Source organism: Botryllus schlosseri, chromosome 5 (genome assembly GCF_051294905.1).
Source record: "Botryllus schlosseri isolate E-star chromosome 5, Bs_hap1, whole genome shotgun sequence".
Lineage (NCBI taxonomy): Eukaryota > Metazoa > Chordata > Ascidiacea > Stolidobranchia > Styelidae > Botryllus > Botryllus schlosseri.
This window is the reverse complement of record NC_137240.1, coordinates 4202649-4215481: the sequence shown is the minus strand read 5'-3', so window position 1 is coordinate 4215481 and position 12833 is coordinate 4202649. Positions and strand designations below refer to the sequence as shown.

The window sequence follows — 12833 nt, the reverse complement described above, 5'->3', positions numbered from 1 at the left end:
TCGGATTAGGATTGGACACGGATTTGAATATACAAAAGTTCTGGATTAGCATTTGGATTAGGATTGAAAGCTTCGGATTTGGATTTGATTAGGACATCGAAACGGGTATCAATCGGAAGCTACCGCGGTACTGATTGCGAAGATATTGATTTTATTCCGCTCGTGGTCCTGGACCCCCCCCAATCAGCCTCGAATGTTGCATTGCAGCGGAGTTTGGTGCCATGCCGTCCGGGAGCAGGTGAGGAGCAGCGCAAACGACAAGCGTATATGCCATTGTTGCGCAACCGATTGAGCATTCACACTCTGACTCTCGTGCGCACTTGCTCCTGAGCTGCTCAGACGATGCTGTCTGGCTCTTTCTTCTCAGCTGCACTCTCGTTGTGTTAAACAGAATTGTTGCGTCACAATGCCAAACTCGATCACAATGCAAAATTCGAGGCTTTACGTTTTCATTATCAGTACAGCAACAGCTTTCCGTTGATATCCATTTTATCAAATTTAGCGCTCGGCAAGCCGGTCAACAATGACAAAAATGACACTACGGTGTAACTTTGGTTGGGTTAGTTTTTCAACGCATCTTGTTTGACATCTGAAGTTACAGCTCAAGGGTACTCGAGAGGCATCGTAATAGCGATGACATGTGAATATGCCACACAGAAGTAAATAAATGATCATTTTCACAACGCACACCATTCAAATTCGTCACTTTTTCACTCAGTGGTCGCACAAGTTTTCGTCGCGAGCCGCTAGTTGAAGACCCCTCGTTTACGGTATCATTAGCAGAAAGGCAATCGTCTGTTGTGCTCAAATGTTCAGCTTGTCGCTGCATACAACGTCACAAGGCCCGATTAGCGGACGAGGATGTGAAACTTGATCAAACACATGTATCGTGTTGGTTCGGTGCGACAAAAACCGGTTTCATATCACAATTGCCTGATCTGAAATTATCCAAGGAAGGACGTATCAGTATGTTATACACACGAACACGCCATTATCTATCTCCCTCGCTGCCGCTACCGCTAACCGTTAATAGTATTCGTATGTATTTACATCGCACCTGTCATTGCTTAGATCTCAACTGTCCACTATACATTCCCTCTTACATTACTGATACCGTGGTGAATCGATATTTGACTCGTTGTCCATCTCTTGCGTGTTTTTAAACGTGCAGTATTATCGAAAAGGTTGACGGAGGTCTTCATCAGATACATTTCACTTGGATTAGTAACCAAATTGGGAATCGTGCTACATTCGATAGCCAGGTATAGGAATAGTTGTCACGCAAACTAAATCTTCACGACTGCCTTTCCGAAATTCTTTCCTTGAAGCATTCCAATGAACGTCGAAGGCAGAGTCTCGAACCCGTCAGTCACGTACTCGTACTGTTTCACTTTCCCCTGGAAAAATATGGACCTGTTGTCTCTTCTCAATAGAAAAGTGTTGAATCTTTCAGCTGTGTTTGCTCTACGGCATTTACGAATCATCAAACTTAATTGCCAACGATTTAAGTGCATTATACGGTGCACCACTTTTGATATCACTTTACTACCACTGCTTCCATTTTTCCGTATCGTCTCCACATTATATTTCGCACTTAATAGTGTATGGCTTGATGTTAGGGAGTCGAATAGTCCTCCAACTGAGTAAAACATGGTTACTCCAAACATGACCGCGTGTATAAGATAAAACGAGTGGAGATGTAGCCTAACATTGAGTCGGGTTACAAATTTATTGGGCATGTGCCTTACATAATGCATTCTCGAGACGCACAAGGCCCGAACAGGCGATAAGTGCCAATGTTTCTGTTGTGTTATGAAATTGATAATAACATTTTAGAACGCTACCAATGACAGGAGTATACTGCTGTACTCCGAAACGATGTTTGCAGACAGACTTATTTCAAACATTGCCAGTACTGCTTTTGCGTTGCATTGCGATGCTTTTAAATCAGGGGCGGACAACATACAGCCCGCGACGGGATTTCGTCCAGCCCGCGGACAGTTTCCCGTCTTCCATGATAGTGGCCCGCGGCCCCAGTCTGCCGAGATTCCCCACTACTTGCTTAAACGTCAAATTTTAGTGACTGCGGTATGCAATTATATACGTGTGAGAGCAGCGTGCGAGAGTAGAGCTTACGCGTAAGTTCGTCATTTACCATGTACTAAACCCTAACGAATTGATATCTTGGTAAATTTGGGGTAAAGGTCTTATAGCACGCCTTGAAATCTTAATTAAGGATTGCACCGTGTGTTAATTGATCAGGGAGAAGCAGACATGGCAGCGCCTGTATGACAAATTGACAATGCTGTTCTCAAATCCACAGTGATTTCTTCATTATCGGCGAGAAATGGCTTTAAAGTTACATTGCTGCCGTTAAAATACATTCATTAAATACGATTTGTTCCTTGTATATGTGGATAAATGGGCGAATAATGCATCGATTCGGCAATCCGACCCGCCAAGTACTTAATTTTCATATATCCGGCCAGCCGACTGGAGAAGTTGCCCGCCCCTGTTTTAAATGATAGAAGCAGCAAGGAAATTAGTAGGGATGGTGTGAACGCGAGGTTCACGTTCGTGTTCTGTGTGTGAACCTCGGAAATTTAGAGGTTCGCGTTCACAACAGAACCTCGGTAGGTTCTGCACTGTGAACCTTTTTCATAGATTACAATTTTCACTTCATTGTAACATCTTTGGTTCAAATTTATTATATTTCAACTGCGGGCCACTCTATGTATGGCGCTGGCATCATTAAAAATCAACACTAAACGAACATGCACCTTGACAATCTCAAAAGTTTTACTTGCTTTGTTACAATAGTTTGCTCGAAATATCCAGCTTTCCGTTTGTGGATATTTAGTGACACTCTGCTGTGAGCTTGAGCCGCAATCACACAACATCACGAGCCGAATACGTGGTCAGCGAATGATGCTCATTCAACCAATCAATGAGATTGATATCGTTTTCTGATGCAAAAAATCTAGCAGGTGTACGGGGTCAATCTTAAATTCATATCTTTACTGTGTCATTAAAACCGAATCCGTGCGATTGAGGTGTTGGCTACTGCTGTAGAACTTGTTAATGGGGTAATATCTGTAGCAAGTATAAAAACCCGTTTTACACTCTGCTCAATATCAATGTAGTAATACCCAGACGCCGAATACATTGTCCGGTCTGGCCTAGACCTTCAAGGCGTATGCTTATATTTCTTCGTAAGTCCTCGTCGAAATTGTTGGCAAAGCGACGGAAGATATTGATTTTAAGGTAGTATTATATCCTTTGATTGCCTCAGTTGATACATTTAGCGGCGTTTAAAACACCAATATGTAGGGGAGATGTGGTACCGATGGATCACTGGGACCGAAAATACTTGAAAAATTCTCCATGATAATTCCATGAGTACACTCCGTGAATTTGTCTACAATTGCATGCTGGCAAAATCTTTCCTCACATGCAAAAAAAAATCGACCTGCGTGAGTTATGATGTCTGTGACAAATGATCTACGTTTTAGGGGGTGTAAAGTAAATTTGGATCGATATTTGCATTTTTCTATATAACCTTTCAAACTAACAAACCCGCCATAATTTTTGATGTGAAGAATATGGCTTGTATCAGGCTATATAATGCCATATATTTTTTTAATCACTACCATCCTCGAGTGGACTATTTTCGAGTTAATTACAATATTTATGGGGTGGGGGACCTATGGTACCATGGCCAAATCAAGCAAAATAGATGGACCAACTAAGCACTTAACAACATAAACTCGCCTACATATATATAGGCTGTAAATCATAGTTACCTGTGGTGTTTTATCGCTATTACGAGGTATTTGAAAGTCAAAATGTCGATTTGCGGGTAATATGTATGTGGCATTAATTTTGTAAATTTTAGCGGAAATCAAAACAAGATTTTGTGCCAACATTTGAGTTAACGTAATCTATTTTATTCTTGAAGGTCGCGACGATACATTCTTCATTGACTTGTTGTAGCTTAGCTTATAGTACACAACAAAACAAGCGAACAAATTTGAGTTTTTGAGCATATGTCTCATAGGTCCCATGGTCGTGTGCCTTTGGACCCACCGGGTGGGGACCGATGACACGTTCGAGCAACAAATTTTAAACGCTTATAAATATTTTTTGAAAAGGCGGATATTCATGTAAATGTCTGCGATAGGTAGAGCTTGTATCGAAGTGTTGAGACTGCAAAAGATCTGCTATTCTCGGCTGAAGATTTGAGGGCCATAGATCATTTTACAATTTTTGATCCATCGGTACCACATCTCCCCTACTTCAGCATTGTGGCCTCATGTGGCCCGAGTCGTCGCTAGGTATCGTGTACATTGATATAGGTTATCGCTTCATGGAAAGATAGAGATGAAATTAGCAAAATGACGTCCCGTGACGTCACGAGGTTCACGTTCGTGTTCACACAGAACCTTTCAAAAAGGTTCGCGTTCACACGAACCTGAACCTTTCAGAGGTTCACACCATCCCTAGAAATTAGTGAATGATATGCACTGCAATTTGCCGCGACACAACCTATATGAATTCCGGGCTTCCGTTTTTCGAAATGTGAGCGAAGAGGTGCGTAGTAACATGAACTAGACATTCATCTAGTTACCTAGCTACATATTAACAATAAATATTTCCAAAATCATAACCGTTTTGTTGCACTTACTTCGGCCGCCAATTTTTTCATCGCCACGTAGATTTCATCCGCATGTGCGGGGATATCGTCGAAAATGTTGAATCCCTGCATCGACATCGATCTCAGCGCCATGGTTCCTTGGACAACGGGGGCTGCGAAACGAAGACTTGATTTGATTACTCTGACAAGTTATTCGCATCTTGTCAAATAGTCTCAAGGCTGATCAATGTTAATGGATATGCAAAGAGGGTAATTGGTCAGTAACGCAGTACTTACGGTTGCATTTAAAAGTAAAACAAACGCTGTTTTAAATCACTTCGTTTCAAACATGTTTCAAACAGTGTTTTAAACAAATGCCCTTTTTTTAAACAAAATTGTGTTTTCGTTTCAAACGTCTAATTATGCCATAATCGTGCACTTTTGAAAAAAACATGTAGCATGAGCCTATGAACTATTTTCACCCAATATAGTCGACGAATACGATATGTGGTGGCTGGAACCCTCGAAATCGTCGTCGGAGGAAGCATATCTACAATATATTTTCCAATTTCAATCCATTGTGACGTTACAACTAAAGATTCCTGACGTTATGGCTGAAAAACTCAATTTTAAACATGTTTCAGAGATGTTTTTTTAACTGATTTTTGTTTTAAAAGCAACCCGATTTGCATGACTTGCTCAAGTCGATATCCTTTTCGAATAGTTCCACTTCTACTTGAACAGTTTTTAGAGAGAAGTAATAACTTTTTGCATTTCGTATTTCGTAAAGTAGAAACTAGTTTTGGTATATTTTTCAATCACTTTCGCGAGTGAAATTGTCATAACTAATGGGGTAAACAGTCCCCGTTTCAAAATACCTATATGTTCGATAATTTCACCTATGTGTAGTCTTGTCAGTGGCGCGATTTTTTTTGACATGTCAAAATAAGTCAACGTTTCGTCAAAATTGTAGAGTTAGGTCATGAATTTGTTGACCTCTGCGTTTCGTTTGTATCGTAGATTTTGCACTGTTGGTGAACTTATCATTTGATATTTTACAGCTTGAAGCCTACTATAGGCCTACCGTTGTAATCGACCCATTGTCTGCTCATTGTGAATAATAAACGGTCAGATGAAACAAATAGGTTGACAAGGTGTGACGGTCAACGTACCGCAATATCCTAACTGAAGCAAGACTGCTTGGGCATTGGATGGATGTTATATCAAGAAGCGAATGATGAAAAATTGTGATGTAGACAACATTGTCAGAATGAAGCAGCACGGTGTGTCACACGGTGTTGTCAGCCAACAACTGCTGCTGTTCCATCCAGAAATGAAGATAAGTAGTACAATTTTAACACTATGTGCGAAAACACCTAATTTGCATATGTGACGTCAAAATTTTTTCAAAATTAAGTTTTTTTAGGTCAAAAATGTCAAAATCTCCCGTTTTTAGGTAAAAAATCGCCCTCTTTATTAGTGTATATTTAAGGCCATCATTTTAATATACATTTGAATGTCTTCGAAATCTCTACTTCTACTTGTAATTGAGTTAAACGTTACTTTGACTTTTGCTAGATTACCAACGCTGATTACTTTGACCACGTCTGCGGATATGGTAATGATTTGAGAGATCTCGTGCTTCAATAGTGAATGATTACTTTACCTTGTGCGGGAACTTTCGAATTGTACGACGAAACAGCACCACAACACGCTATCCGTCCTCCTTTGTTCATGTTCTCGATGACCGCCGACGAAAAGCTGCCTCCCACCTTTCGAAAGAGGGGGTCGTATTTTAGTCTACAGTCGAAGAGTGGACTGTATAATTCCTACGCATATTGGTACGAGATTTAATGGATTGATATTTCCAAACCTATATTTCCTTTAGACCAGTGGCTGTTAATCATTTTTCTATCACGACTCAATTGGAAGTCGCTTTTTATACAGATCGTGTACAGATTTCAGTAATCAGCATTCAGCAGCTCAATAGAAATTTCCATGCCATACTGTACCGATATTTCGCTCCATACCATACTATACCCAGGTTTTCACACACGTTACATCGTAGTACATTTTCCTGCATTCAGTAATCATGCGCTCTATAATCTCACGTTATCGAAATAGAGGTTCACTCCGTTTGGTGCTAGTTTCTTGAGAGCCTCGCTGACGGATTCAGTTTTGTAATTGAATGCGTCATCGTATCCGACCGATTTGACAAACTTGATCTTCTCTTCTGAACCGCACGACCCGATGACACGGCACCCCTTAAAACAGTGGAATGATCAGTAATCAGTAGGGCAAGTTTTGTTGCACTAAAATCGAGAGAAAATCGTTACTTTATTGCCATTTAAGACACGGTCTATGGCGAAACCGCCAAAAATCACATTTTTTCCGGCACATAGCAAGAAAATTACGCAATGCGGGAATAATTGCCCCCAAAAGCCAAACAGCATAGCTATAACCCCTCCCCCTACAACAAGTCAAATAACACACCTTAAACCCCCTAGGTCTGCAAACTTGACCCAAGGCATGACAGGAAAACTCGCACTCGGTGACTTTAACAAAAATAATAGCCTGAAAAAGGCTACTCAGTGAAAATGCACTGTTCGCCGGCCTCGCCAGGCCGCTCGTGAATAATGGGAAACTCTTTCAAATTTAAACGACAGAATTAATAAATCGAACTACAGTATTTACATGTTGTTCGGGCACGGTCGTGCTTGGCAGGGGTAGTTGAACTTGTTGCTTGCAAGCCATTGGGTCATAAATAACAGTGGGAGACATAGCTAACCCATCATATAGGTCTTTGTTTTGCAAATCAAAGAGAATAGAACCATACTAGAAATACTTGATATCATGTTTTTAAATCAGTCCCTTACATTTTAACGCAATATTTGATTAAAGTTACAGTAAAAATTGGCATGAATAATGAAGAAAAGTCGCAAAAAGTTGCCCTATAAAATTCCTCCAAACAGCTTAAAACATCATAGTACATAGATTCTGAGTATCTGTCGAAAGCTGTAAAAAAAAGTTGCAAAAGTTGCAAATACTTGCCCTACTAATCAGTTACGTGTCCCGAGGCACTTTTCTATAGAAGAAGTGAGAAAAAGCACAAGAGCCCCACCGAAAAGTATGTAAGATCGCGAACCGGGCTAACTCTTCCCAAACTACTTTTCACTGACATGTTGGGCAGGAAGGTTGACTTTTCAATTGCGTGGATTCGTGTTCTATGAAGGCGCCGCCTCGTATGCTGTGATTTATCTATTCGCAGCTATACGCTATATATCAGGGGCGGCGAAACATGCGGCTAGCGAGCTGCAATAACTGCAGAGTTTAGCCAAGAAAATGTCGCTGTGAAGTAATCACAAAAAAGAACGCATGAATGAGAAAAATAGAATGTAGGTCTTGGCGGTCAGGCCTCGCTTAATCATTACATTTACAAGACTATCGATTAACATATTAATATATTGATTTCAATATGAAAATACTCATCACTTGTATATTGAAATTATGTACCTCCAAGAAGCTCTTCAACTTCAAAACTAGAAATTGAAACGTCTTTCGAAACTAAACATAATTTACCCACTCAAGCCGGAGTATAGAGTAGTTTTAATGCAGAGTAGAAACTATTATCAACTCTCAACAAGAATGCTGACACAACTACCAAATCCATTTTCATTGCATCATGAAAAAGGCTATTGCATGACCAAACATTTGAATGAAGTTCTACACACTGCTTTGACGTTATATCAGTCTAATTTCTAATACATTTCCCCCAGATGGAGACTCACAGTATCTTCACACAATCATTATTTGATAGCCTATATTTAGGGTTGCATCTAAAACAAAAATCAATTTAAAACAAACATATTTAAAACATGGCACTTGTTTAAAACATATTTTTAATTGTTGGTATTTTTTTAGCGATGACGTCACGAATCTTTAATAATGACGTCACTGCGGATTGACATTGACAATGGGAAATATGGCTCCTTCGACGAAAAAGGCCCCCGACCACTGTCAAAAACAGACCAAAAATATCTTTTACCAGGACTACATCGTTATGCAGCATTTTTACGGTCGACGATCATTATCATCAGAACACCCATTCCGTACCAATGATCTATATGTAGGCCTATATCTACATGCTGTAGCTGTCGAACCAACGACGATTTCGAGGGTTCCGGCCACTCCATATCGTGTACGTCCACTATATTGGGTACAAATCGTCCGTCCAAAACACCGCTTGCTTCAAATGCAACCGGCTAGTTATTTGTTAGTGAACGAATTCGTATTTTCGATTTTTGTGTTGCGGCTCTTTTAAGCTAATTATAGCACTGTGTTTTGTGAAATGAGGCTCGAACATGGGACGGGTCTGACCACCCCTGCTATATATCAATTACGGGAGTCTTGCAAATGTTATGATCTGCAGTTCGAATGATTTTAATAGCTCTACTCACCATGGTTTTAGCAACCTGGCCGACAACGGTACCCACTGCGCCCGCTGCACCGCTAACAAGTAAGGTGTCGCCGGCCTTGAGCTTTAGAACGTAATTGACTCCGTAATAGGCGGTTAACCTGAATGATACGTTTGAGTGATAAGATACAGATGTCTTCACTTATAAGGATTGACTTTACGGGGAGACTTGGACAACTAGAAATTTTCAATTTTTCAAAACCACATTGGAATTGGAATTATAGCTCTACATTTATCTCCAAATTAGACTAGAATTAGAATTATAGCTATAGGCGTACAGTTATTTCAAATTAGACTGGAATTACAATTATACCTGTACTGACAGCCTAACAATTTTATGGGGTCGACAGAAAAATTTTGAAAATTTTTTATTTTATTTATTATGATAAATTCAAAACTTCCTACTGCAAGAAAATCGCTTTTACTGGTTGGAATTGAGCCAGATTTGGTGTACAGCGTTGTTTTAACCAGCCTAACAATTTTATCACATAACCAGTGAAATCTGAAAAAAATTTTTTTTTTTTTTGAACCGCTCTGCTACACAGGTTTTACCGAATTTAGAATTGAAATGACTAATTTCGCGAAAACTTGGAGATCGAATCAAGTCCAGTTCATATCAAACTGACAATGTATGTACAGCGAGCTTGACTCGTTTCGCACTATGCAGTTCTCCAGTGAAATTTTATGGGAAACTAGGAATTAGATTAGAATTACAATTACAATAATAGCGTAGAAACATTTAACAAATTAGTTTAGAATTAGATTACCGACATTTCGCCTGAACTATCTAGTTGTCCAAGTCTGCTTGCAAGAAGATACTACTCGGTCATACTCAATCCGTTTCTCACCCCGTCATTGCAAAGATTCCAACGCCGGCCGACATGGGCACATTTTTCGGAATGTCAGTTCTGACGTACCAAACGTCACTTCCGTCACTTTTTCCGCCTGTTCTCCAGCCAACGTTCATCACCAAGATCGAATCCACCGGGTACTTTGGATGTCTGCTCTTGGTCACTCTGAGAATTAGACATTACACGAATCAGTGCGATTAGTATATAATGGGAGGGCAAACTGCGACTCTTTGGGCCTTTGATTGCGGCTCTATATTGATTGCTTTTTTGCTAGAAGTTTAACCTAATTATAAATTGATGCATTTTATCACGTATTAACAACATGCGTATTGTTTTCGTGTTGTTTATTGCCTTATGTTGTACGTAACACTTGTTAGATTTAGGGGAATGTCGTCCGCGTATTGTATTATTTGATTTTCCCTCGTCTCTCTGTTATGATGACAGCTGACTTTGCCTAGCGATAGCGTTCCTTTTTATTATTGAATGGTTACGTCATACTTTGTCAATTTGGTTTTCGTTTGGATCTGTTTCTATATGCTTGTTATTGCGCCGTCAACTCTTGATAAGGGGCACATGAAAAGTCTTCTTCGAGGTCATAAATTATTTACTGCAATGAATGTAGTTTTGAAAGCAATACTCAAGTTCAGTACCGCCAGCCATATATTCAAAATTAAGGGAAAGTGGCACTACAGGGTAGCAATTATCAACTCCCGAATCGGGTTCACATTAATTACGGTAGCGCAGGTCGCGATCATTTCCGGGCTAACAATGGTGAATACGGCTCTTCATATTTAAATTGTAAAGGCTCGCAATAACTGCAGAATGCAGAGTTTGTCCAAATCAGCCTGACTTCAGACACCTTGCAGCCCAGGTGGGGACGCACTGTGTCACGACACAATAATAAACTTCATTCGATAACCTACATTTCATCGTGACGGAATAAATTCGTATTTTTTAAATTTTGTGTTGTGGCTCTTCAAAAACTAAGATTTTTGATATGCGGTTCGGGCATGCAGCATGTTCACGAACAAGTTGTTGAACTGCATGAGACCAGGTATATAGGGTTGATGAAACGCAGGCCTCACTGAACACAGAATACCGCTTCGGATTGTTTCGTGATCAGAACAAAGTACTTTTACTTTTCGAAGTAATCAAGTAGATTTTGCATACTTGCACCACTTACTCGGCTAAATATTTTATATTGGGGTTACCATATTTTTGAATCGGGAAAGGAGGACACTTTGACCAAATCAGAAAAGTTAGTTAATCAAGACTGAGAACAGCCGATATCACTTTTATTTAAATTTAGTGACCAATGTTCCCTCAAAGCTGCGCACGTGCGCAACTACGCGGTGCTAACAAGGTCTCTGCGCACAGAAAATCTAAGCTGCGCACAAAAAATCCGAAGTGATGACCTTTTCTTTATTCGTTGCGCACTGTTGTCCAAGGGACCGCGCAGTGAGTTGGTGTGTGCGCGCAGACTCGTCAAAAATTAGAGGGAACATTGGTGTTGACTAAAAAGAAAAAATGGTCGTCACTTTCGATCGAACCACGAATTTCCCGCTCGAACGTCCGTCTTTGATATTAAGCGTCATTCATGCCCATTTTCACTCCAATCTGTCCATTATCTTAGCTGTTAAAGAGGACGGATTGCCAAAAAGGAGGACATTTAGGCGGCCTCGGAGGACATTTTCAAAGACCTGAAAAGGAGGACAAATCCTCCTGAAGAAGAACGTATGGTAACCCTAACCTATATTAAAATAATAAAAAAAGACCACTGACATCAAATCGCGCCTAGCACGAAGAGAATGATGAGTTGAGTAAATCTGCCCAGAAAATATTCTACTTTCTATTGGTTTGCTCTGGTCAGCGGACAGGCCTAATTCCACAGCAATGCATCTCCTACCCTCTGATTTGGGGCTTCGCACTCCAAGGGATCCACGGACTCTGTCATAGAGAGGTTTGGATCAGGCTGACATGATATTGTCTTTCTGTGGTCGTCTGGAACCACTTTTGAATTGCAGACCCCAGAACTATATGTAACCTACCTGATGAGGCCCGCACGCTGATTCATTCACTCACTCACTCACTCACTCGTAAAAGTGTTTGAAACGCATACAAAAGCTGCATTTCATTCGTCAAAATTGAGTATGCGAACAGTAAATGTTTCAGCATCAAGAACTATAGAAGCAGTTGCTGACAAATACCCCTGACGAGTGTCAGCTCAGTCGGAAATATCCGAGTGTATTTCGATATGACCATTGATCATATTATTCAATTGCATATTGAAGACGTATACAAACATAGCTATTTTAGTAAGAAATACAAGTAGATAAACCTACTGGACTAACTGGAGTAGTCCGGAAGAGTAAAAGCACGTCGTGACAAAGGTCAATGAAGATACAGCAAGCTTCGTGCGGGGGAGATGAGTCAAAAAAGTTTGGGAACCACTGGTCTACACTCTACAGTCTCTCTACACCGTCCTATTCAGCAGATATTGCATGATTATAAGAACAACAAACACACAGTATCGCTGGAGTAGATTGCTATTATTGCGATCAAAGAACACGTCGTACCGAAAAGATACCCGGCAATGCAACTAAATAATGCTGAGCACGCTATGATCAGAAATATAAACGAATAATAGCTAATATACGCTGTAAATTATATATTACGTACTGTAACATGATTCAATCGAATCGGAAATCATATTTCCGCAATTCCAAACGAATCACAAATCACGAAAAATGCGAATCGTAACGAACAACCATTCCGCACAAGTTGAACTTGAATATAGATCGTCAAACAGCTTCAAGCTGATATAAAAAAGGAGCGAGGGTTCTCGGGGTTCTTTCCACGAGGACCGACTCAAGGA

General features: G+C 40.2%; 1 protein-coding gene across 1 annotated transcript; it reads right to left on the bottom strand.

Annotated features, from left to right (window-relative positions):
* Positions 1-1129: 1129 nt before the first annotated feature.
* On the bottom strand, positions 1130-12032 carry LOC145439930 (prostaglandin reductase 1-like). The gene is made up of 7 exons (XM_080317597.1): positions 12007-12032; positions 9956-10123; positions 9091-9208; positions 6745-6897; positions 6300-6405; positions 4685-4806; positions 1130-1397 (listed from the first exon to the last, which is right to left on the bottom strand). The coding sequence occupies exons 1-7, from the start codon at positions 12030-12032 to the stop codon at positions 1287-1289; spliced, it is 804 nt and encodes a 267-aa protein (XP_080173723.1). The 3' UTR covers positions 1130-1286.
* Between the last annotated feature and the right edge of the window lie 801 nt (positions 12033-12833).

Bases quoted from the DNA above. Each gene is read 5' to 3' on its own strand.
- LOC145439930 (XM_080317597.1), bottom strand. From the start codon at position 12,032: ATGAATCAGCGTGCGGGCCTCATCAG. The intron at 9,209-9,955 runs GTGAGAAACGGA...CGTATCATTCAG, and splicing joins GGAATCTTTGCAATGACGGG to GTTAACCGCCTATTACGGAG. The intron at 1,398-4,684 runs GTAAGTGCAACA...ATATTTTTCCAG, and splicing joins TGAAAAAATTGGCGGCCGAA to GGGAAAGTGAAACAGTACGA.